Source organism: Salmo salar, chromosome 20 (assembly GCF_965601325.2).
Source record: "Salmo salar chromosome 20, fSalSal1, whole genome shotgun sequence".
NCBI classification, from domain to species: Eukaryota; Metazoa; Chordata; class Actinopteri; order Salmoniformes; family Salmonidae; genus Salmo; species Salmo salar.
Genome location: NC_138310.1, coordinates 14,065,558 through 14,086,795, shown reverse-complemented (window position 1 = coordinate 14,086,795; position 21,238 = coordinate 14,065,558). Strand labels below are relative to the sequence as shown.

Below are 21,238 nucleotides of genomic sequence, written 5' to 3'. Positions count from 1 at the left end.
GTGCATTTTCTTGTTTGCTTATGGGCCTATATAGCTGGTTTGAGGTGGTAAATGGACAGCTATGAAAAATATAGATGAAAACTCTTGATAAATAGTATGGTTTGCAGCTTATCACGAGGTATTCTAACACAGGCGAGCAAAACATTTAGTCTTCCTTAACTTTAGAGATTGCGCACCAGCTGTTGTTAACAAAGAGACACACGCCTCCCCCTTACCCGAAGTTGCCGTTCAGTCTTGATTATGCATAGAACAAACAGCTAGATGTATAATATCCATGTCTTTGTTCAGCCACAACTCCAAAGTGCTCAGAAAGTTACTTTTTGGACCTGAATGGCAAAACCATTAAAGAGATAAAGATGCTCGAAGTTGACCCATTTTGCATACCCGGTTGGCAAGCTTTTAAATGATATTAAAGTCGACAGTGTATCTTTTCCAGTGATGAAGACATGGATCTCTCGTGGTGGGGTATGCAAAATGGGTCAACTTTGAACACCTTTATCTCTGGAATGTTTTGGCATTCAGTTCCAAAAAGTAACATTCTGACCATTTCTTCCATGGGCAAATAAATGGAAAATAAATGCTGTAAAAAAGGTTTCTAATGGATTTACCCCAATGTATTTACCAACAGATAGGGTTACCACTCACTGCAGTTCATTACATCCATTTCAGCATATTTCTATATCCAATTCTCTGACCATCACAATGAATTGGTCGAGGTCCCTCCCTCCCAACACCAGTTGGCCTGGACTGCCCCTCTGTGGGGCTGTTACCAGTTGTTGACTGGGCTTGACAACACCCATCTCTCACTGGATAGGAAGACGAAGAGACAAACAGAACTCCGGCTCCCAAGTGGCGCAGCGGTCTAAGGCACTGCATCGCAGTGCTAGAGGCGTCAATACACACCCTGGTTCGATCCAGGGCTGTATCACAACCGGCTGTGATCGGGAGTCCCATAGAGCGGCACAAAATTGGCCCAGTTTCGTCTGGCTTAGGGGAGGGTTTGACCGGGGTAGGACATCTATTGTAAATAAGATTTTGTTCTTAACTGACTTGCCTAGTTAAATAAAAAAAGAACGGTGGACCAGGTGTGGGAGCCTGGTCCTCAGCCCATGTCCCCCTCCTCTCCCCTCTCCCCTAACACACACACACACACTCACTCCAGCTGTCGCCAGGAAGACGTGACAACCCCACTGCCACTCATTTGCAATTTGCCTGTCTGTTTATGAGTTGCAATTTTGTTTGTTAGTTTGTCGGTCAATCTGGCAGCCAACCAACAGTGTATGTCAGTTAAACTCAGTCATTTTAGATGTTATGATTGATCCCGTTATGTCAATAGCCTATAAATTGGTCAGTGTAAGTTGAGCTAGCAACATTTAGCTCAATAGAATGCCACATTAACAGTATTTTAAGCTAACACACTGACACCAATATTGTATTTAGTCATCCATTGCAGTACTCGCCAAAATTCTTGACTGAAGGTTCTACATCTCTATATTGAACCACAAGGAAGTGAAAGAGCAAGTCACCCACGGAAGGTGAATGTCTAATCTCAAAACATACACTGAACAAAAATATAAACACAACATGCAACAATTTCAAAGTTTTACTGAGTTTCAGTTCATATAATGAAATCAGTCAATTGAAATACATTTATTAGGCCCTAATCTATGGATTTCATGACTGGGAATACAGATATGCATCTGTTAGTCACTAATTCCTTTTTTTTTAAAATGTAGGGGTGTGGATCAGAAAACCAGTCAGTATCTGGTGTGACCACCATTTGCCTCATGCAGCACGACACATCCCCTTCGCATAGAGTTGATCAGGCTGTTGATTGTGGCCTGTGGAATGTTGTCCCACTTCTCTTCAATGGCTGTGCGAAATTGCTGGATATTGGCGGGAACTGGAACAGGTTGTCGTACACATCAATCCAGAGCATCCCAAACATGCTCAATGGGTGACATATCTGGTGAATATGCAGGCCATTTTCAGCTTACAGGAATTGGGTACCGATCTTTGCGATATGTGGCTGTGCATTATCATGCTGAAACATGAGGTGATGGCGGCGGATGAATGGTACGATAATGGGACTCAGGATCTCATCATGGTATCTCTGTTCATTCAAATTGCCATCGATAAAATGCAATTGTGTTCATTGTCCATAGCTTATGCCTGCCCATACCATAATCTCGCTTCCACCATGGGGCACTCTGTTCACAACGTTGACATCAGCAAACCGCTCGCCCACACGACGCCGTACACGTTGTCTGCCATCTGCCTGGTACATCTGAAACCGGAATTCATTTGTGAAGAGCACACTTCTCTCCAGCATGCCAGTGGCCATCAAAGGTGAGAATTTTCCCACTGGAGTCGGTTACGATGCCAAACTGCAGTCAGGTTAAGACCTTGGTGAGTACGACAAGCACCCAGATGAGCTTTCCTGAGACAGTTTGTTTGTGCAGAAATGATTTGGTTGTGCAAACCCACAGCTCCCTCAGCTGTCCAGGTGGCTGGTCTCATACGATCCTGCAGGCGAAGAAGCCGGATGCCGAGGTCCAGACTACTGGGCTGGTGTGGTTACACGTGGTCTGCGGTTGTGAGGTCGGTTGTACGTACTGCCAAATTCTCTAAAATGACGTTAGCGGTGGCTTGTGGTAGAGAAATTAACATTAAATTCTCTGGCAACAGCTCTGGTGGACATTCCTGCAGTCAGCCCTCAACTTGAGACATCTGCATTGTGTTTGACAAAAGTGCACATTTTAGAGTGGCCTTTTGTTGATCATGCCGTTTAAGCAGCTTCTTGATATGCCACACCTGTCAGGTGGATATACGCATTTTGTGCGTAAGGAAAATTTCTGGGATCTGTTATTTCAGCTCAAGAAACATGAGACCAACACTTTACATTTTGCCTTCATATTTTTGTTCAGTATTTTTATAAACTGGTTTAGAAGGGAAACCACAGCCTAGTCTATTTAGTTTGACTCTAGGGCTCAGTTGTAGAGAATACAGAGAGTTCTCTAAATGGAGATGCAGATCACTTGATCACTTCTCTCCTTGGGCTTATGGGGTCACATGAGGAGATTGCATGCCTGGAGCGTTGAGGCTGTCCTCATGTTACTTCTGTTGCCCCCTACCTTAAAGGAAGCTTGCCTTCTATTGGTTTCAATTGACAAATAAAGATGTGTTTGCTGTTACTTTACCAGCAGCACGGTATGCACAAGTTCAAACAAGTTTCATTTCTCTCTGCAGTTAGCGATCCTCTTTTGAAGCCCTGTGTGATCTACGCTGAATGTCTCTTGCACAGTCCTTTTGTCATTATATCCTCTCAGACCCCTGCAATACACCATGAGCCTAGAATGAGACTACCATCCCCATATATTGGTTAGTTGAGTGCACATATATTTTGTGGCTGGTTGTACGGAAGTCAGTGAAAGAGGAAATGTCTCTTTTGCTCTCTCAGCTACAAAACATAAGAGGACGAGATGTTGGTGCAGTCTCTTCGACACTGTCCATATATGGAAGTGTGTGGTTTAACTTCCCCTTTGCATTCTGCATGACGTCACTACCTAAATGTAGTGAACTGGGGTTTGCACAGTTTAGGGTTAAATATAAATATATGTATATGTGTGGTATGTGTGTGTGTGTGTGTGTGTGTGTGTTTAACCCTAAACTGTATGTGTGTGATATATATATATATATATATATATATATATATATATATATATATATATATATATATATAATGTATAGGACTATACACTCAGTGGCTAGTTTATTAGGTGCACCCATCTAGTACTGGGTCAGACCCCCCTTTGCCTCCAGAACAGCCTGAATTCTTTGGGGCATGGAAACGTTGCTCAATTGGTATCAAGGGACTTAACGTGTGCCAGGAAAACATTCCACACACAGTTACACCACCGCCACCAGTCTCGTTTTGCCCATTTTAACGTTCAATCAAAGAGTAACTGGATGCCTGCATGGCTGCTTTATATAGCAAACCACTGCCATGTGACTCACTTTCTGTAGGAGCAAACCATTTTTGTGAACGGGATGGTATACCTAATAAACTGGACACTGAGTGTATATGGGAGCTATTTGCTATTTCTTATTACTAGCATTGTAATTACAGTGCATTTGGATAGTATTCAGACCTCTTCCCCCTTTCTATATTTTGCTACGTTACACCCTTATTCTAAAATGAATTCAATAATTGTTTTTCCTTATCAATCTACACACACTACCCAATAATGACAAAGCGAAAACAGTTTTTTTTGAAATTTTGCCCATTTATACAAAATTAAAAACCGATGCCTTATTTACATAAGTATTCAGACCCTTTGCTATGAGACTCGAAATTGAGCTCTGGTGTATCTTGTTTCCATTGATCATACTTGATGTTTCTACAACTTGATTGGAGTCCACCTGTGGTAAATTCAATTGATTGGACATTGTTTGGAAAGGCACACACCTGTCTATATAAGGTCCCACAGTTGACAGTGCATGTCAGAGCAAAAAACCAAGCCATGAGGTCGAAGGAATTGTCCGTAGCACTCTGAGACAGGATTGTGTCGAGACACAAATCTGGGGAACAGTACCAAAACATTTCTGCAGCATTGAAGGTCCCCAAGAACACAGTGGCTTCCATCATTCTTAAATGGAAGAAGTTTGGAACCACTCCTAGAGCTGACCAAGGACCCGATGGTCACTCTGACAGAGCTCCAGAGTTCCTCTGTGGAGATGGGAGAACCTTCCAGAAGGATAGCCATCTCTGAAGCACACCACCAATTAGGCCTTTATGGTAGAGTAGCCAGACGGAAGCCACTCCTCAGTAAAAGGGACACGACAGTCTGCTTTAAGTTTGCCAAAAGGCACCTAAAGGACTCAGACCATGAGAAACAAGATTCTCTGGTCTGATGAAACCAAGATTGAACTCTTTGGCCTAAATTCCAAGCGTCACGTCTGGAGGGAACCTGGCACCATCCCTACGGTGAAGCATGGTGGTGGCAGCATCATGCTGTGGGGATGTTTTTCAGTGACAGGAACTGGGAGACTAGTCAGGATCGAGAGAAGGATAAATGGAGCAAAGTACAGAGATCCTTGATGAAAACCTGCTCAGGACCTCAGACTGGGGCGAAGGTTCACCTTCCAACAGGACAATGACTTTAAGCACACAGCTAAGACAACACAGCAGTGGCTTCGGGACAAGTCTCTGAATGTCCTTGAGTGGCCCAGCCAGAGCCCGGACTTGAACCCGATCGAACATCTCTGGAGAGACCTGAATATAGCTGTGCAGCGATGCTCACCATCCAGCCTGACAGAGCTTGAGAGGATCTGCAGAGAAGAATGGGGGAAACTCCCCAAATACAGGTGTGCCAAGCTTGTAGCGTCATATCCAAGAAGACGCGAGGCTGTAATCACTGCCAAAGGTGCTTCAACAAAGTCCTGAGCAAAGGGTCTGAATACTTAAGTAAATATATATATTTTTATGCATTTGCAAAAAAAATGTTTTGGTCTTTGTCATTATGGGGTATTGTGTGTAGATTAATGCCGATTTAAAACAAATAAAATAATAATAATTAAAAATGAATTTTTTTTAGAATAAGGCTGTAATGTAACAATGTGGAAAAAGTCAAGGGGTCGTAATACTTTCCGAATGCACTGTATATGACAGCTGTGGGGGGAAAAAACTGTCACAATAAGTTAACTGACCAGACTAGATGCCTCACTCTTATCTGCTATCAGAATAGTGTGCCCCGAGGTTGTGTCCAGGTTACATTAGCCTAAATAGGGTTTCCTTAATCAACAAAGGCATCTAAACAGGACCAGTTAGACCTCAGGCGTATAGGTTCCAAAGGTGTGTCTGGGACGGCTGTGGGATGCCACAAGAATAGAGAGGCTGGGGCCAGAGTGAGTTTGCAGCTGAGTGAGACGTGAAGTGGCCTAGATGCCAAAGGCGGCATGCCAGAGATTTGAATAATGAATGTGAGGAGCAGTGGAAAAACCCAGTCATAAGGAAGGTGTAAGAAACCAAGATAAACTGTGATTGTGTAAAGGCATCAGCATGCTTCAGTTCGGCTAGGCGAAGACGGCTAGGTGAACCAAACAAGTGTGCTTGGATACTTTCTTAAAAGACCTTTGCTTGAAAATTTTTAAAAAAAAAATGTAAGTGTCAATTGCACTGTTTGTCCATTTTGAGACGCCGTAGACAGTATACACTTCCTCAAATAGTTAAGATAACTCAAGAAATCTGTCACTAATTATGACGTTTTTGCTGAGGAGATCTTAGTCACGCAATTTTACATCTAAGATGTTTGTTTGGTGCAGTATTATCAATATGAAAATGAGTCGTCTCTCGTTGACTGACAAAGACTTTACTAAAGAACCCTTACCGCTGACCAATCACCGACGAAGGGGTGTAGACTTCGGATACCGACTCCGGCTTGCCTTAAGAAATAATGTTTTGTGCCTGAACAACCCGAAAAAAGCCTTACCGAAGTAAAAAACGAATGAGAACACCACAAAATGTTGTCTTGCTATATGCACAAACATCCGAACTGTTTCGGCTGGAAAGCATGTGGATGCCTTAAGTGTTAGCTTGATGATAGATTTCAGAAACTTCTCTGGATTTAAAATGGGATTGGGATTTTGGCAATGGGGTCCAAATTCTACTTCCCCAGTCAGATGAACTTGTGGAGACCATTTCTATGTTTGTGTCCAGTATGAAGTTAGAGGTAGTTTTGCAAGCCAATGCTATTGAGCGTTAGCACAATGACTGGAAGTCTATTGGTCTCTGGTAGCATTCTAACAGATACCCATAGACTTCCAGTCATTGCGCTAGCACTGGTTAGCACCTTCTTTCAAACTTCACGCAGAGACATAAAAATGGTATCAATGAGTTCATCTGACTGGGGAAGTAGATAAAGGGCCTTATTACCAACATCCAAAGTATTCCTTTAAAGCTTGACTGCTGCTGTACTGTAGAATCTAGATGATATTAAAAGTGGCAGTTTGGTCATTTCCATGTAAAAGGACCCATGAGCATTAACATGAAGTGCACGTCAAATTTGGTGTCAAATGAAAGATAAGAGTCCATATGTTTTGAGAAGTTTAGGCGCATATACATTTTTCAACCATTTTCCATCCTAAAAATTTGGAGTAAGCGAATACTTTGATTTCTGGTCAAATAGATGGAAAAGGAGTCTTGGTAAACAACTGCCAGGAAAAAGTATTTTAAAAGGTTTACAAATACATCAAAACTAAATGTTGAAGTAAAGAGACCCCTGCCAACTAATATCAACAATTTGTTTTTGGAGACATGTTTCTGCCTTCTGTAAGTTTTAAGAAACATGAAATTCCGTTACCAAAACCCACATCTTTAAGATATTTTCTAATTTCTCTCCCTCATGAGGGAGAATGATGAAAGTTCACAGAAGTAACAAGTAAAGATAAACACTAACTAATTGATAGGTCTAAGGCAGTGGTTCCCAAACTTTTTATAGTCCCGTACCCCTTCAAACATTCAACCTCCAGCTGCGTACCCCCTCTAGCACCAGGGTCAGTGCACTCTCAAATGTATTTTTTTGCCATCATTGTTAGCCTGCCACACACACACACTATATGATACATTTATTAAACATAGAAATTTGTGTGAGTTTTTGTCAAAACCAGGCTCGTGGGACGTGACAAAGAGCTCTTATAGGACCAGGGCACAAATAATAATCAATAATTTTGCTCTTTTTATTTAACCATCTTACATTTAAAACCTTATTCACAATTTTCAATGAAAACAATAACTCACCACAGGTTAATGAGAAGGGTGTGCTTGAAAGGATGCATATAACTCTGCAATGTTGGGTTGTATTGGAGAGAGTCTCCGTCTTAAATCATTTTCCACACACAGTCTGTGCCTGTATTTAGTTTTCATGCTAGTGAGGGCCGAGAATCCACTCTCACATAGGTACATGGTTGCAAAGGGCATCAGTGTCTTAACAGCTCGATTTGCCAAGGCAGGATACTCTGAGCGCAGCCCAATCCAGAAATCTGGCAGTAGCTTCTGATTTAAATACAATTTTCGCAGAACCGCTTGTTGTAATGTCGATGAGGCTCTCTTGTTCATCTACATTTTAGTCATTTAGCAGACGCTCTTATCCAGAGCGACTTACAGTAGTGAATGCATACATTTCATACATTTTTTTTCTCCGTACTGGTCCCCCGTGGGAATCGAACCTACAACCCTGGCGTTGCAAACACCATGCTCTACCAACTGAGCCACACGGGACCACAGGGATATCAGTAAGTGGACTGGAGGCAGGGTGTGAAAGGGATAACGAATCCAGTTGTTTGTGTCATCCGTTTCGGGAAAGTACCTGTGTAATTGCGTACCAAATTCACTCAGGTGCTGTCATATATGACATTTGACATTGTCTGTAAGCTTGAGTTCATTTGCACACAAAAAAATCATACAATGATGGAAAGACCTGTGTGCTGTCCTTGTTAATGCAGATAGAGAAGAGCTTCTTAATCATAGCCTCAATTTTGGCCCGCACATTGAATATAGCTGCGGTGAGTCCCTGTAATCCTAGATTCAGATCATTCAGGTGAGAAAAAACAACATCACCCAGATAGGCCAGTCGTGTGAGAAACTCGTCATCCTGCAAGTGGTCAGACAAGTGAAAATGATGATCAGTAAAGAACTTTAAGCTAGTCTCTCAATTAAAAAAAATGTGTCAATATTTTGCCCCTTGATAACCAGCGCACATCTGTATGTTGTAAAAGTGTTACATGGTCGCTGCTTATATCATTGCATAGTGCAGAAAATACACCAGAGTTCATGGGCCTTCCTTTAACAAAGTTAACCATTTTCACTGTAGTTTCCAAAACGCCTTTCAAGCTGTCAGGCATTCCCTTGGCAGCAAGAGCCTCTCGGTGGATGCTGCAGTGTACCCAAGTGGCGTCGGGAGCAACTGCTTGCACGCGCGTTACCACTCCACTATGTCTTCCTGTCATGGCTTTTGCGCCATCAGTACAGATACCAACACATCTAGACCACCAAAGTCTGCGAAGCAGTAATTGTTTCAAAACTTCTCCTGCCATGTCACTGATGTGTTGTGAAACAGTGTTGTTTGATGAAGGCGTTGTCTGTATTAGAGGTCGACCGATTATGATTTTTCAACGCTGATACCGGTTATTGGAGGACCAAAAAAAGCCGATACCGATTAATCGGCCTATTATTTTATTATTCTTTTTTAATAATGAAGATTACAACAATACTGAATGAACACCTTTATTTTAACTTAATATAATACATCAACATCTATTTAGTCTCAAATAAATAATGAAACATGTTACATTTGGTTTCAATAATGCAAAAACAAAGTGTTGGAGAAGAAAGTAAAAGTGCAGTATATACCATGTAAAAAAGCTAACATTTAAGTTCCTTGCTCAGAACATGAGAACATATGAAAGCTGGTGGTTTCTTTTAACATGAGTCTTCAATATTCCCAGGTAAGAAGATCTAGGTTGTAGTTACTATAGGAATTATAGGACTATTTCTCTTTGTACCATTTGTATTTCATATACCTTTGACTATTGGATGTTCTTATAGGCACTATAGTATTACCAGCCTAATCTCGGGAGTTGATAGGCTTGAAGTCATAAACAGCGCAATGCTTGAAGCACAGCGAAGAGCTTCTGGCAAATGCAGTAAAGTGCTGTTTGAATGAATGCTTACGAGCCTGCTGCTGCCTACCACCGCTCAGTCACACTGCTATATCAAATCATAGACTTAATTATAATACACTGCTCAAAAAAATTAAGGGAACACTTAAACAACACATCCTAGATCTGATTGAAAGAAATCATTTTATTAAATACTTTTTTCTTTACATAGTTGAATGTGCTGACAACAAAATCCCACAAAAATAATCAATGGAAATCCAATTTATCAACCCATGGAGGTCTGGATTTGGAGTCACACTCAAAATTAAAGTGTAAAACCACACTACAGGCTGATCCAACTTTGATGTAATGTCCTTAAAACAAGTCAAAATGAGGCTCAGTAGTGTGTGTGGCCTCCACGTGCCTGTATGACCTCCCTACAACGCCTGGGCATGCTCCTGATGAGGTGGCGGATGGTCTCCTGAGGGATCTCCCAGAGCTGGACTAAAGCATCCACCAACTCCTGGACAGTCTGTGGTGCAACGTGGCGTTGGTGGATGGAGCGAGACATGATGTCCCAGATGTGCTCAATTGGATTCAGGTCTGGGGAACGGGCGGGCCAGTCCATAGCATCAATGCCTTCCTCTTGCGGGAACTGCTGACACACTCCAGCCACATGAGGTCTAGCATTGTCTTGCATTAGGAGGAACCCAGGGCCAACCGCACCAGCATATGGTCTCACAAGGGGTCTGAGGATCTCATCTCGGTACCTAATGGCAGTCAGGCTACCTCTGGCGAGCACATGGAGGGCTGTGCGGCCCCCCAAAGAAATGCCACCCCACACCATGACTGACCCACCGCCAAACCGGTCATGCTGGAGGATGTTGCAGGCAGCAGAACATTCCCCACGGCGTCTCCAGACTCTGTCACGTCTGTCACGTGCTCAGTATGAACCTGCTTTCATCTGTGAAGAGCACAGGGCGCCAGTGGCGAATTTGCCAATCTTGGTGTTCTCTGGCAAATGCCAAACGTCCTGCACGGTGTTGGGCTGTAAGCACAACCCCCACCTGTGGACGTTGGGCCCTCATACCACCCTCATGGAGTCTGTTTCTGACCGTTTGAGCAGACACATGCACATTTGTGGCCTGCTGGAGGTCATTTTGCAGGGCTCTGGCAGTGCTCCTCCTGCTCCTCCTTGCAAAAAGGCGGAGATAGCGGTCCTGCTGCTGGGTTGTTGACCTCCTACGGCCTCCTCCACGTCTCCTGATGTACTGGCCTGTCTCCTGGTAGCGCCTCCATGCTCTGGACACTACGCTGACAGACACAGCAAACCTTCTTGCCACAGCTCGCATTGATGTGCCATCCTGGATGAGCTGCACTACCTGAGCCACTTGTGTGGGTTGTAGACTCCGTCTCATGCTACCACTAGAGTGAAAGCACCGCCAGCATTCAAAAGTGACCAAAACATCAGCCAGGAAGTATAGGAACTGAGAAGTGGTCTGTGGTCTCCACCTGCAGAACCACTCCTTTATTGGGGGTGTCTTGCTTATTGCCTATAATTTCCACCTGTTTTCTATTCCATTTGCACAACAGCATGTGAAATGTATTGTCAATCAGTGTTGCTTCCTAAGTGGACAGTTTGATTTCACAGAAGTGTGATTGACTTGGAGTTACATTGTGTTGTTTAAGTGTTCCCTTTATTTTTTTGAGCAGTATATAATAACACCCAGAAATTCTTTCAGTGAAATACGGAACCACTCCGTATTTTATCTAACGGGTGGCATCCCTAAGTCTAAATATTACTGTTACATTGCACAACCTTCAATGTTATGTCATAATTATGTACAATTCTGGCAAATTAATTACGGTCTTTGTTAGGAAGAAATGGTCTTCACACAGTTTGCAACGAGCCAGGCGTCCCAAACTGCTGCATATACCCCGACTCTGCTTGCACAGAACACAAGAGAAGTGACACAATTTCCCTAGTTAAAATAAATTCATGTTAGCAGGCAATATTAACTAAATATGCAGGTTTAAAAAGATATACTTGTGTATTGATTTTAAGAAAGGCATTGATGTTTATGGTTAGGTACATTGGTGCCACAACAGTGCTTTTTTCGCAAATGCGCTTGTTAAATCATCACCCGTTTGGCGTAGTATGTGTAGCCTCCTGCCTTGTGTGCATTGCTGCGCTTATAATGTGAAGAAATAATAGTTTATCAACATTTTAAGCTAAACGTTCTGATCTGTTGCATCAAAAATATTGCTTTTAAAAGTGTTTAAAAAATAAAGAATAATATTGTGGCCTAGGTTGTATGGATTTGGGATCTGTCGTCCCACAACTGTCCCAGAGTCTGTTTGGAATAGGCAATTTCTTTCACGACAAGCTGACCAATAGAATAGCCTTAACTTTTCTACTATAGTAGATTGACTTAGCCTAGTGATTTAGCTTTTTTGGTACTCGAGGAAAAGTAAATGTGGGCAGTTATTCTAACATGTTCAAAGTGCACATCAGAATTCAGTAAGAATGGTTGCATCCTAGCCTTCCATGTTCTGTTAATATGAATTAGCCTACCATATTCTAAATGGGAATTATGTAATTCTGAGCACCGTGGATGGACGCCCTAATTAGTTTACGCCAAAAGTCCTGTAAATTAATGTGGCGCTGGACATTTGACAGGCAACATTTTCCTAATGAAAACCCTGACTCTACTGTACTGAACTCTTACTGTGCTGTACTTTGATGTCCAAACTTGTGAAACATGGATGTCTATGATTGGTTCAGATTTGGTTAGTTCCGGACCAACCAAATTTGGTCTCGTTTGGAGGAGAGCTCATTAAAATAATAGCCAGTGTGTAGACTAATATGCAAATGAGGATATTGCATACTTCCACCTTTGTGTACCTATTTAAAATACAGGACATTACTATGAAGGTAAAGACATTCCTTTCCAGAATTATTCATTTCTGTGTCTTACAGATAAGGGACCCATAATGAAATTCCGTTACTGCAATTCCGTTATCTGGTGTAAAACTTTTTCAAAGTCAGCATGTCAAGTCATAGCTTGACACCCCATTCTTTCTGTAGACATATTTGAATCTTAATTCAGAGAAGATATTTTAGTTTTTGGAAAATGTTTACACACAAAAAACAGAGGGAATTTTACAGATATTCTGTTACCAAACTTTGCATCTGCACAGTTGTTCCAGTAAATGTGTTTTTGTCAAATGTTCAGTGTAAATTGTTAAAAGTACTCCTTGTGCATAGAGTTAAACTTTGAAATCAATGTTTTTTTGTTTAGAATACATTTTAAGTGAAATATATTTTAATATAATATACTTTTTGCAATTCTGTTACTGTGGAATTGCCCAATTATTAAAATGAGTGACTATTAAGCAATAGGTTCTAAGAATAGGTTACAAGCACTGTGTAAGTGTATTTACTCCCACATATCCTTCGCAGTATATTTACTACGTGGCGTTACAAATGAATGAACGAAAGCTAAATAAGGCTTTGCAATTGAGGTGATGAAATATTCCGATGAATGTCTTTGTATTTATTTAGTATACGTATTTGTTTCCTTTATGCTTAGAGCCTCGCTGGGCCTCTGTGAACAGGGGCGTGCTGATCTGCGACGAGTGCTGTAGTGTTCATCGGAGTCTGGGGAGACACAGCTCCCAAGTGCGTCACCTGACTCACACACCATGGGCTCCTACACAGCTACAAGTAAGATCTCCACTGCGCACACAACACACACACACACACACACACGCACACTATTCTTTACCTTGGTCAAAGGTATCCCCTTTTCTGCTTTTGTGATAGAATAGGCTGTCTGTATATTTCATTTAATGGATAATATCTCTTTCTTTTAATCAGATGGTTCAGACGTTATACAACAACGGTGCAAATTCGATATGGGAGCACTGTCTACTGGACCCGATGATGAGTGGTAAACGCAAGGCCAACCCTCAGGACAAAGTGCAGTGAGTCATGTATTTTTGATGACTGCCGAGTGAGCCAGGAGTGCAGCCTTGTTCACTAGTGAAGGAGAGGCAATTGGCCCAGTTACACTAGTACATAGGTTCTTAAGCTTTTTCAGCTCGAGACCCAAATGAGAAGTGAACTGGCTGAACTGCACTGGCCTGGATACACATCCACCAAAGTACTGGTTTGGTTCAGCATGAAAAGTGTATGGGTTTCAGCAGGAACACACAATGCTGGAGAAACCTGAATTGCTTCAGTTAACTTATGGTCGGGTCAATTCACCTGAACCTAAGAGTGATTTGTTGCTTGAAATTGGAAGTGCTTCAATTGAAATCCTTCTACAATGCTCTGCTGTTCTGTTAACCCCCCTCTGTTTTATGTTATTCCCGAAGCCCAAACAAGACAGAGTTCATAAAGGCCAAATACCAAATGCTGGCTTTTGTCCACCGGATGCCTTGTCGAGATGACGACAGCTTCACAGCCAAGGACTTAAGCAAGGTGAGACATCTGCCACTCTGTGCCCACACAACTCCCTAATGAAGGTGTATCAAGCTTGAATGAGCAATATTTTACTAATAAATGTGGATGTTATTTTTCCTCAGCAACTTCACTCCAGCGTCCGCACTGGTAACTTGGAGACATGTCTGAGGTTACTCTCTCTTGGAGCCCAGGCCAATTTCTTTGACCCAGTAAGAGATGTCATTTCTCCCCCATCCAGCTTCTAAACATATCCTTAACAACATGATAATACATCAGTGTTACTTCCATAAATACTGCTTTGCCACCCCGGTTACGAGAGCAACTTAATAGAAAGAGGGAAGGACCGTTCACACTGCTTGTGGGAAAAAAACTATGCCAAAAAGGAAACCTTTTCATTGGATTAATTGCAACCTTGCCCTACAACCAGTTAAATGTCCGCAAGCAGTGTGAACCGACCCGTACCCTTTCTCATAACCTATCTATGTATTTTATTATTTCCCCCCCCCCCCCCAGTTTTAATTGTTCGCATATGGGTGGTGTCTTCCCTTCTCTCCAGGAAAAAGGGAATACGCCTCTGCATGTGGCTGCCAAGGCAGGGCAGGTGTCTCAGGCAGAGCTGCTGACCGTCTACGGGGCTGACCCTGGCGCCCCCGACTCCAACGCCAAGACCCCCATCAACTATGCAAGGTACTGCAACATCCAGCCTTTTAAAGGGATAGTTTAACATTTAGGATGTTAACTTATTTGATCAAAGTCATTTTTTTTTTTTCATGTTTTAGTGGCTGTGTGACCAGGCAGGCTTTATGGGCAAGAAAAGAGGCATAACAGATTTCTATTGTGTGTCTCTTTCTCAGGCAAGCTGGCTACCATGATCTGGCTGATAGGCTGGTAGAGATCCAGTATGAACTTACTGACAGACTGGCTTTCTATCTCTGTGGGAGAAAGCCTAGTAAGTGAGGAGAGGCTTTCGCCTCCTCAAATTAGACTGCAAGTGTTGCGTGTCCGCTTATCCTGCCGTTCGTCAGCCACAGCTGAAACAAACCCACAGTAATCAGTGAGAAATGCTACACCAGCCACAGAAGCAGCACATCAGTGAAGCAAAGCGTGGGTCGCTAAACATTTCATTTTTCCGCTTCACGTCTAGGGTAGAGACATGCCTCTCTGAAGCACACACAGAAGTGGCATGCGTTTTAGATGTTTGCCTCTACTATTCTGGTATAGCAGGCAAGAAACAATGCACACGCAACGCTTGCAGCCTAGTTTCAGGGGTCACTCAACTGATCGCATACAGTGTCTCCCATGAGGTTTCTTATCACCACAACCCATCCGTGCTTGCTTTCAGATCATAAAAATGGCCAACACTTCATCGTCCCACAGATGGCCGACAGGTAAGGAAGCATCGTGTGGCTGAATTGATCAAATAGTAGCCTGGTCCCAGACTTTGTGCTGTATAGCCGAACCCTTTCGTTGTTGTCATTGCCAAATAACATGGGTCGCTGTGGTAGAACATTTATTTTGATTGACAATTTTCTGCATTTATCAAAGTCCCTTCAGGAAGCCTGATTTCAGATGTGTCCATGTAAACCCGGATTATTAGGGAAATTGTTCTTCTTGCAAAGCATGTAAACGTTTTAGTCAAACTATTTGATTAATCTGACTAGTGTGAATGTACCCACTATTGTTATTGCACCATAATAATAATAATAATAATAATAATAATACATATCTGAACTAAATTGCTACAGTTGGGTTGGTCTTATTATAGCATATTATTAACTTGTTATAGTATATTATTAACTTATTATAGCATAGTTCTGATATTTGAACTCAAACAAAACATGTTGTCTTTTTTATTGCTGTCTTGATGGATAAGGAACATGTAAGTATTTTATCATAATTAGGTTTGACCATTTCCCCTCCCATTCAACATGAGTGGCTAAGCAGATGTATTTCCCCCCCCCCCCCCCCCCCCCATGTATAGCAGTTTAGATTTATCAGAACTGGCAAAGGCGGCAAAGAAGAAACTCCAGTCTGTAAGTGTTCACTTTAAGATTTGAATGGATATGATGTATGATATTACAATCTAGAGACATATGTAATCAAAACATATTCATACAACTAGTTCTGGGTTGATTTTTTTCCCCCACAAATCACACATTTCATTTCAGCTCAGTAATCATTTATTTGAGGAGCTGGCGATGGACGTGTTTGACGAAGTGGACCGAAGGGAGACCGATGCTGGTAAGACAGACAGACAGTGATGCGAAGTAATGGAGTAACGGTCGGTGCATGTTTTTTAAGCATTCGGGCCACCAGGTCCAGTCAAACATCTGGGTGGTGTTCATTTGGCACCAAACGGACTGAAACAGGGAGGGACTACCTAGACTTATCCAATAAGAAACACATTTGTGTTGTCGGTTGCAAAACGTTTTCCGTTTGCGTTTCCTAATGAATATGACCCTGACGCAACACTCATATGTTCTGCACAGTATGGCTGGCGACACAGAACCACAGCACCCTGGTGACAGAGACCACAGTGGTGCCTTTCCTTCCTGTGAACCCAGAGTACTCATCAACACGAAACCAGGCGAGCCTGCTGCATAACTCCTTCCCTAGTTAACACTTTGATACTGATTGCTTTAGTTAAATACATTACCCCTGGCTGGGTTTCTCTCTCCCTTTAAATATGACTGATTCTCGGTTCCCTCAGTGACATTTCAACAGATGCAGTAGGAGAGGATGCATTTTGCTAGGCTTTTTTATTTTTTCTCCAGGGACGGCAAAAGCTTGCGAGATTTAACGCACATGAATTTGCAACTCTTGTCATCGACATATTAAGTGACTCGAAACGTCGACAGCTGGGGAACTCGACGATAAGTCCCAAAGGTAAAGTACTTGAAGATGATGGACCTACTATCTCAGACACACATGGCTTATGGTCATAATTCAAATTGCATGTCTTTATATGAAATGAGAAAGGGGTCATTTTGCTTTGTGGTTACAGAAAACGTTGAACTCATCCTAAAAAGCCGGAGTGGTGGCGAGGGTCTGGACAACGACCAACCGGACTACGACAGCGTGGCCTCTGACGAGGACACGGATAAGGAGCCACCCTCGGGCAAGGACCGGACCAAGGTAAGTAATGTGATTTCTTGGCACACCAAGTAATGGGTTTCAAGTAGTACTTACTTATCCTGAAAATGAGCACCCGCAGTCTGGACTCAGACAAGTCCTAAAGCCCACCCTCTCTGACTTTTCCCCCTACAGAGTCTAGACTCGGACCTGTCAGACGGGCCTGTCACGGTGCAGGAGTTCCTGGAGGTGAAGAACGCCCTGTCGGCCTCGGAGGCCAAGATCCAGCAGCTGATGAAGGTCAACAGCAACCTGAGCGACGAGCTGCGGCTGATGCAGAAAAAGGTACCGCCCACTGCAGAGATCCACCAATCAGATCACTAACACCGTTCGGTCCGCCTGCCACTCGACCAATGAGACGGAGGGCTGGACTTCGGGGGGGCACAGCGGTTGGTCAGCCGAGCTCTGGTCCCTCCCCTCACGGTAACCTCCCTTCACACACTGGTTCAAGTGAGGATCCTAACCGGTAACCACCAGGCTGCTGGGAAGGTTCTCCTGCAAGGCAAGACTGCTCTCCATCTAGCTCCACTGTTTGGGCCAGCATGTTTCAGTCCATGTTCAGACAATGGCTTCTATAGCTTGACAAATTCTTAGCATTTTTATTTTTTTTAACTTGTGTTAAAGAGATGCATTCTTGCTCCACTCTATTGTGGAAGACTATCTCCCTCCCCCTGGATACAGTGTATCATACACTAAAGGCAGTGTTCTTTCTTATGGTACGACTAACAGGCATGCTCAAGTAAACAGCATGACATCACTCGCACTGTGAATTTCCCTCCTCTAGTCGTTTCTATGGTGACTAACATAGTAAGCATAGCATTGTTGTTGCTATTTTGTGTTCTATCTGTGTGACCCTGCATTGTGATTTCAACAAGCGTATCAATTATACGGGGTTTTCTTCTTAACCTTAATGTTCGCTCGCCAGAATACTCCTCTTGAAGGTGTTAGATAACACAGCTCTTATTGTTACTCAGGTGCAGCGTTTGCCTTTGTCATTCGAAAACATTCCAATGGTCCTCTGCTGTGGTTTTAGTAAGACTCTTTACGTCTGATTGTTTCCTAACAAAGCTGTATTTATAAAGCTGTCTCAGAGCAGGAGTGCTGATCTGGGATCAGGGCCCCTGTGTTCATTCATAATAATCTTAAATGCCCAGGAGTACTGTCACTTCCGGAGTTCTCCTCCACAGTCGGTGTTACAAAGTGCTACACTATCGTTTGACTCTAAATTGGAGTCTTCCTTATCCATATGACCCCTATGATTTATCATACAAAATCCTTAATGATTTTAAAGTCACAATCCGGAGTGTGTGTTTCAGCCCAACAGCAGGCCCACCGCTTGATTTGGCCCAATCAGCAGCCTCAGTTCAACCTAAAAGGCATAAATGGTGACAAACGGCCTTTTACGAGAACGATTGAGTAACCATAGAAATATAGGGTATGACTCTACAAGGTGGTGAGATGCTCTTGTCGTGGTTTGTTGTTGTTGCAGACATGTAGGCTCCGGATCGTGCATTTCAACCGCTTCTTTATCCTGGGTCATGCATCCTTTAAAAAAAAAAAATGGAAAAAAAATGCTCTCAATAATATTCTATGGAACAAACAGTAGAAATCAAACTGGCATTCCTCAGTGGTGGATGTGTACAGTATGTGATTTAGCTGTGTGGGCAGGCATTGATTGAACTGATGGCACATTCGATTGTCTTTCTTAGCCGTCAGAGAACTTCCCTGTTGCCCTCTCTGAATAAATAGCACAGACCATAGGGTTGGATGGAGGGCACGATTGAGGGCTTTCTAGCTGTCCTATATATCTATCCTGTCTGTCCTATCTAGTTCAGATAGCTCCTGTCTCTGGCAGATGGCTCGTCTCTGTCTAATCTATCTGAACTGTTTGGCTTGCCTGCAACACTTTCTGCTTGCTCTTACCCCTTGCTTTTTGAGTGGACTTTTCGGATGCCTAGCATGAGTAACACCAGCGGGGGAAATGCTTAACGAGACGATCTTCTAAAGATATGAGTAGTAGCGTTGGCCTTAGCTTCGTACAGATGGATGCTGACCGTTTCTAACACCTGAAGTAAACATTTAGAGGAAGGGGGAAATGGGGGACAAATCCTAACATCCGCTTTAGTTACATTTTCACTTAGTCTCCTATTGACATCAATTCGTGACAAGTGAAATTCAACGTAGGTGAAAGTTAGGATTCGCCCTGTACAGAATGAAGCATGCGTTAAAGCTAGAAAAACAAGTCACCTTGCTCTCTGATAAGAAAAGCATCCTCTTAGTGTATTTGCTGACTCGTCTCTTCCAGCTGCGTTCTCTGCAAAGCGAGAACACGTCTCTCAGGCGGCAGGGCCCAACCACCCATATCTATCAGGTCCCCATCAGCAGCGGGTCAGAGTACACTGACCCTTCTTCCTCCAGTCCCTCGGCCATGAAGCGCCGGCAGTCAGCGCGGGCCAGCCGGCCCATGTCCATGTCTATTTATGAGACTGGCTCAGGTCTGAAGCCCTACCTCCCTAAAGGGGACACCCCCTACCCAGAGGAGGGTGTCCCCACCCTGCAACCCTTCCTCCCACCTCATGTAAGTAAAAATCCCGCATCCAGCCTTTTGCTATTTCCTCTCCCATTTCCATCTTTTAGGCGTCTTCTCCTCTTTTTTTTCTCATTGTGTTTGTTTCTGCAGTTCTTTTTTCTCTCTGATTGTTCCCTTTCCTTTCTACTTTTACTCAAATCTGTTGTTCTTTGGTGTACCGGTAGTGTTTGCCTGTAGCTGTTATTTGGGACCTGATGGTGATAATCAGCCAATACAATGCCAAGCACACAGGTCACACTCTGAATGGCTGCAGTCTCATAGGATTCTTCTCAGGGGTGTTGGTTTCCACAATGTTTACCTGGTGCCCTGTTTTAATACCTTTTAACATGCATCCTTCCTCTCTTCCTTGAGATAATCACTGATCTTTAAGTGAATGGACATGTGCGAACATTCCCACTCTATTGCTTTCACCAATGTTAATGTGTTTTAGATCAGCGATTTCCTCAAAGAAAAGGCCGGGTGCATTTGAAGGTATTCGGAGTACTCTGTTCCAAAAATGTTCTCAGGTAGACAATAAGACAAATGTTATTTCAAGGTTGAATCTGAAATATTTTGAAGGTTTTCATGTAACTTCAAATAAGAATTAAACATCCCATTCAAATTTGTTCAGTGTTTATTTGATTCTGTCTCTGACTAACAAGATCATTTATGGTTCTAAATCCAGGTGCAATGTCATTTCTCTTTTAAACATGTATGGGAATGTTGTGTTTTTCTAATTGTAACGAATCTTAGTTCCGGTACAGTATTTCAAGAGGAGCAATTCGTGATTGGCACATCTATTTGTTCTACACCGTCAGAACTCAAAAGGTGCAAGATTGTTTCACGCCATTGTTTGTTAACAATGTAATTTTAAACAATAGTGTATAGCTTAAAAACATTGTTTTTAAACTTTACCCTGCAATCTCATGGATGGTCTGTCCTTTCGTCTGTAGCTCTGTGAATTTGAGGGTTTGCATTTCTCCAGCCCCGTTCCCTCAGGTGTTCACCAAAACAGGTGGTGGGTGACGCTTTGTTGCCTTTCGAATCCCGGATTGCCCCTTTCAATGTCCACGAAACAAACGTGTACTCTGCGACATCAAATAATAAAATATCTTCATTGTCTAGATGTTTATAATGTTCAAGGTATGGGATTTGAGGTACAGTATGCTCAGATCCAACAAGGAATTGAAATGCAGTTATTTAAGTGTAATTCCTTGTCATAATCACAATTTATGGTGTTCTTCATTCTTACTATGGTTTTCTTGAATGATTTTTTTATTCTAGTGTTCCCAAACCCTGTTATTTGCATGATGTGGTTTAAACAAGACTTTGTTCTTGAGAGCACTAACTCGTTTTTTTAAAACCCATGTTTGTTTTATTTCTTTAAAACATATCATTTGAACCCCTTTCTA

General features: G+C 42.6%; 1 protein-coding gene across 8 annotated transcripts in view; it reads left to right on the top strand.

Annotated features, from left to right (window-relative positions):
• The window catches only part of LOC106580097 (ARF GTPase-activating protein GIT2), a 35,927-nt gene that overhangs the window by 8,770 nt on the left and 5,919 nt on the right, over window positions 1-21,238 (top strand). For 4 of the 8 annotated variants that reach the window (XM_082966204.1, XM_082966203.1, XM_014160756.3 and 1 more), the window contains exons 2-15: window positions 13,251-13,384; window positions 13,538-13,644; window positions 14,038-14,143; window positions 14,248-14,334; window positions 14,682-14,812; window positions 14,980-15,074; window positions 15,468-15,513; window positions 16,107-16,158; window positions 16,294-16,366; window positions 16,615-16,712; window positions 16,900-17,011; window positions 17,130-17,260; window positions 17,393-17,542; window positions 19,563-19,835. In XM_082966204.1, coding sequence (XP_082822330.1) covers window positions 13,538-13,644; window positions 14,038-14,143; window positions 14,248-14,334; window positions 14,682-14,812; window positions 14,980-15,074; window positions 15,468-15,513; window positions 16,107-16,158; window positions 16,294-16,366; window positions 16,615-16,712; window positions 16,900-17,011; window positions 17,130-17,260; window positions 17,393-17,542; window positions 19,563-19,835 — 1,461 coding nt within the window. In that variant the 5' untranslated portion in view covers window positions 13,251-13,384. The remainder of the gene's footprint in view (window positions 1-13,250; window positions 13,385-13,537; window positions 13,645-14,037; window positions 14,144-14,247; window positions 14,335-14,681; window positions 14,813-14,979; window positions 15,075-15,467; window positions 15,514-16,106; window positions 16,159-16,293; window positions 16,367-16,614; window positions 16,713-16,899; window positions 17,012-17,129; window positions 17,261-17,392; window positions 17,543-19,562; window positions 19,836-21,238) is intronic. The other 4 variants (XM_082966205.1, XM_082966207.1, XM_082966206.1 and 1 more) reach the window with 2 other exon arrangements.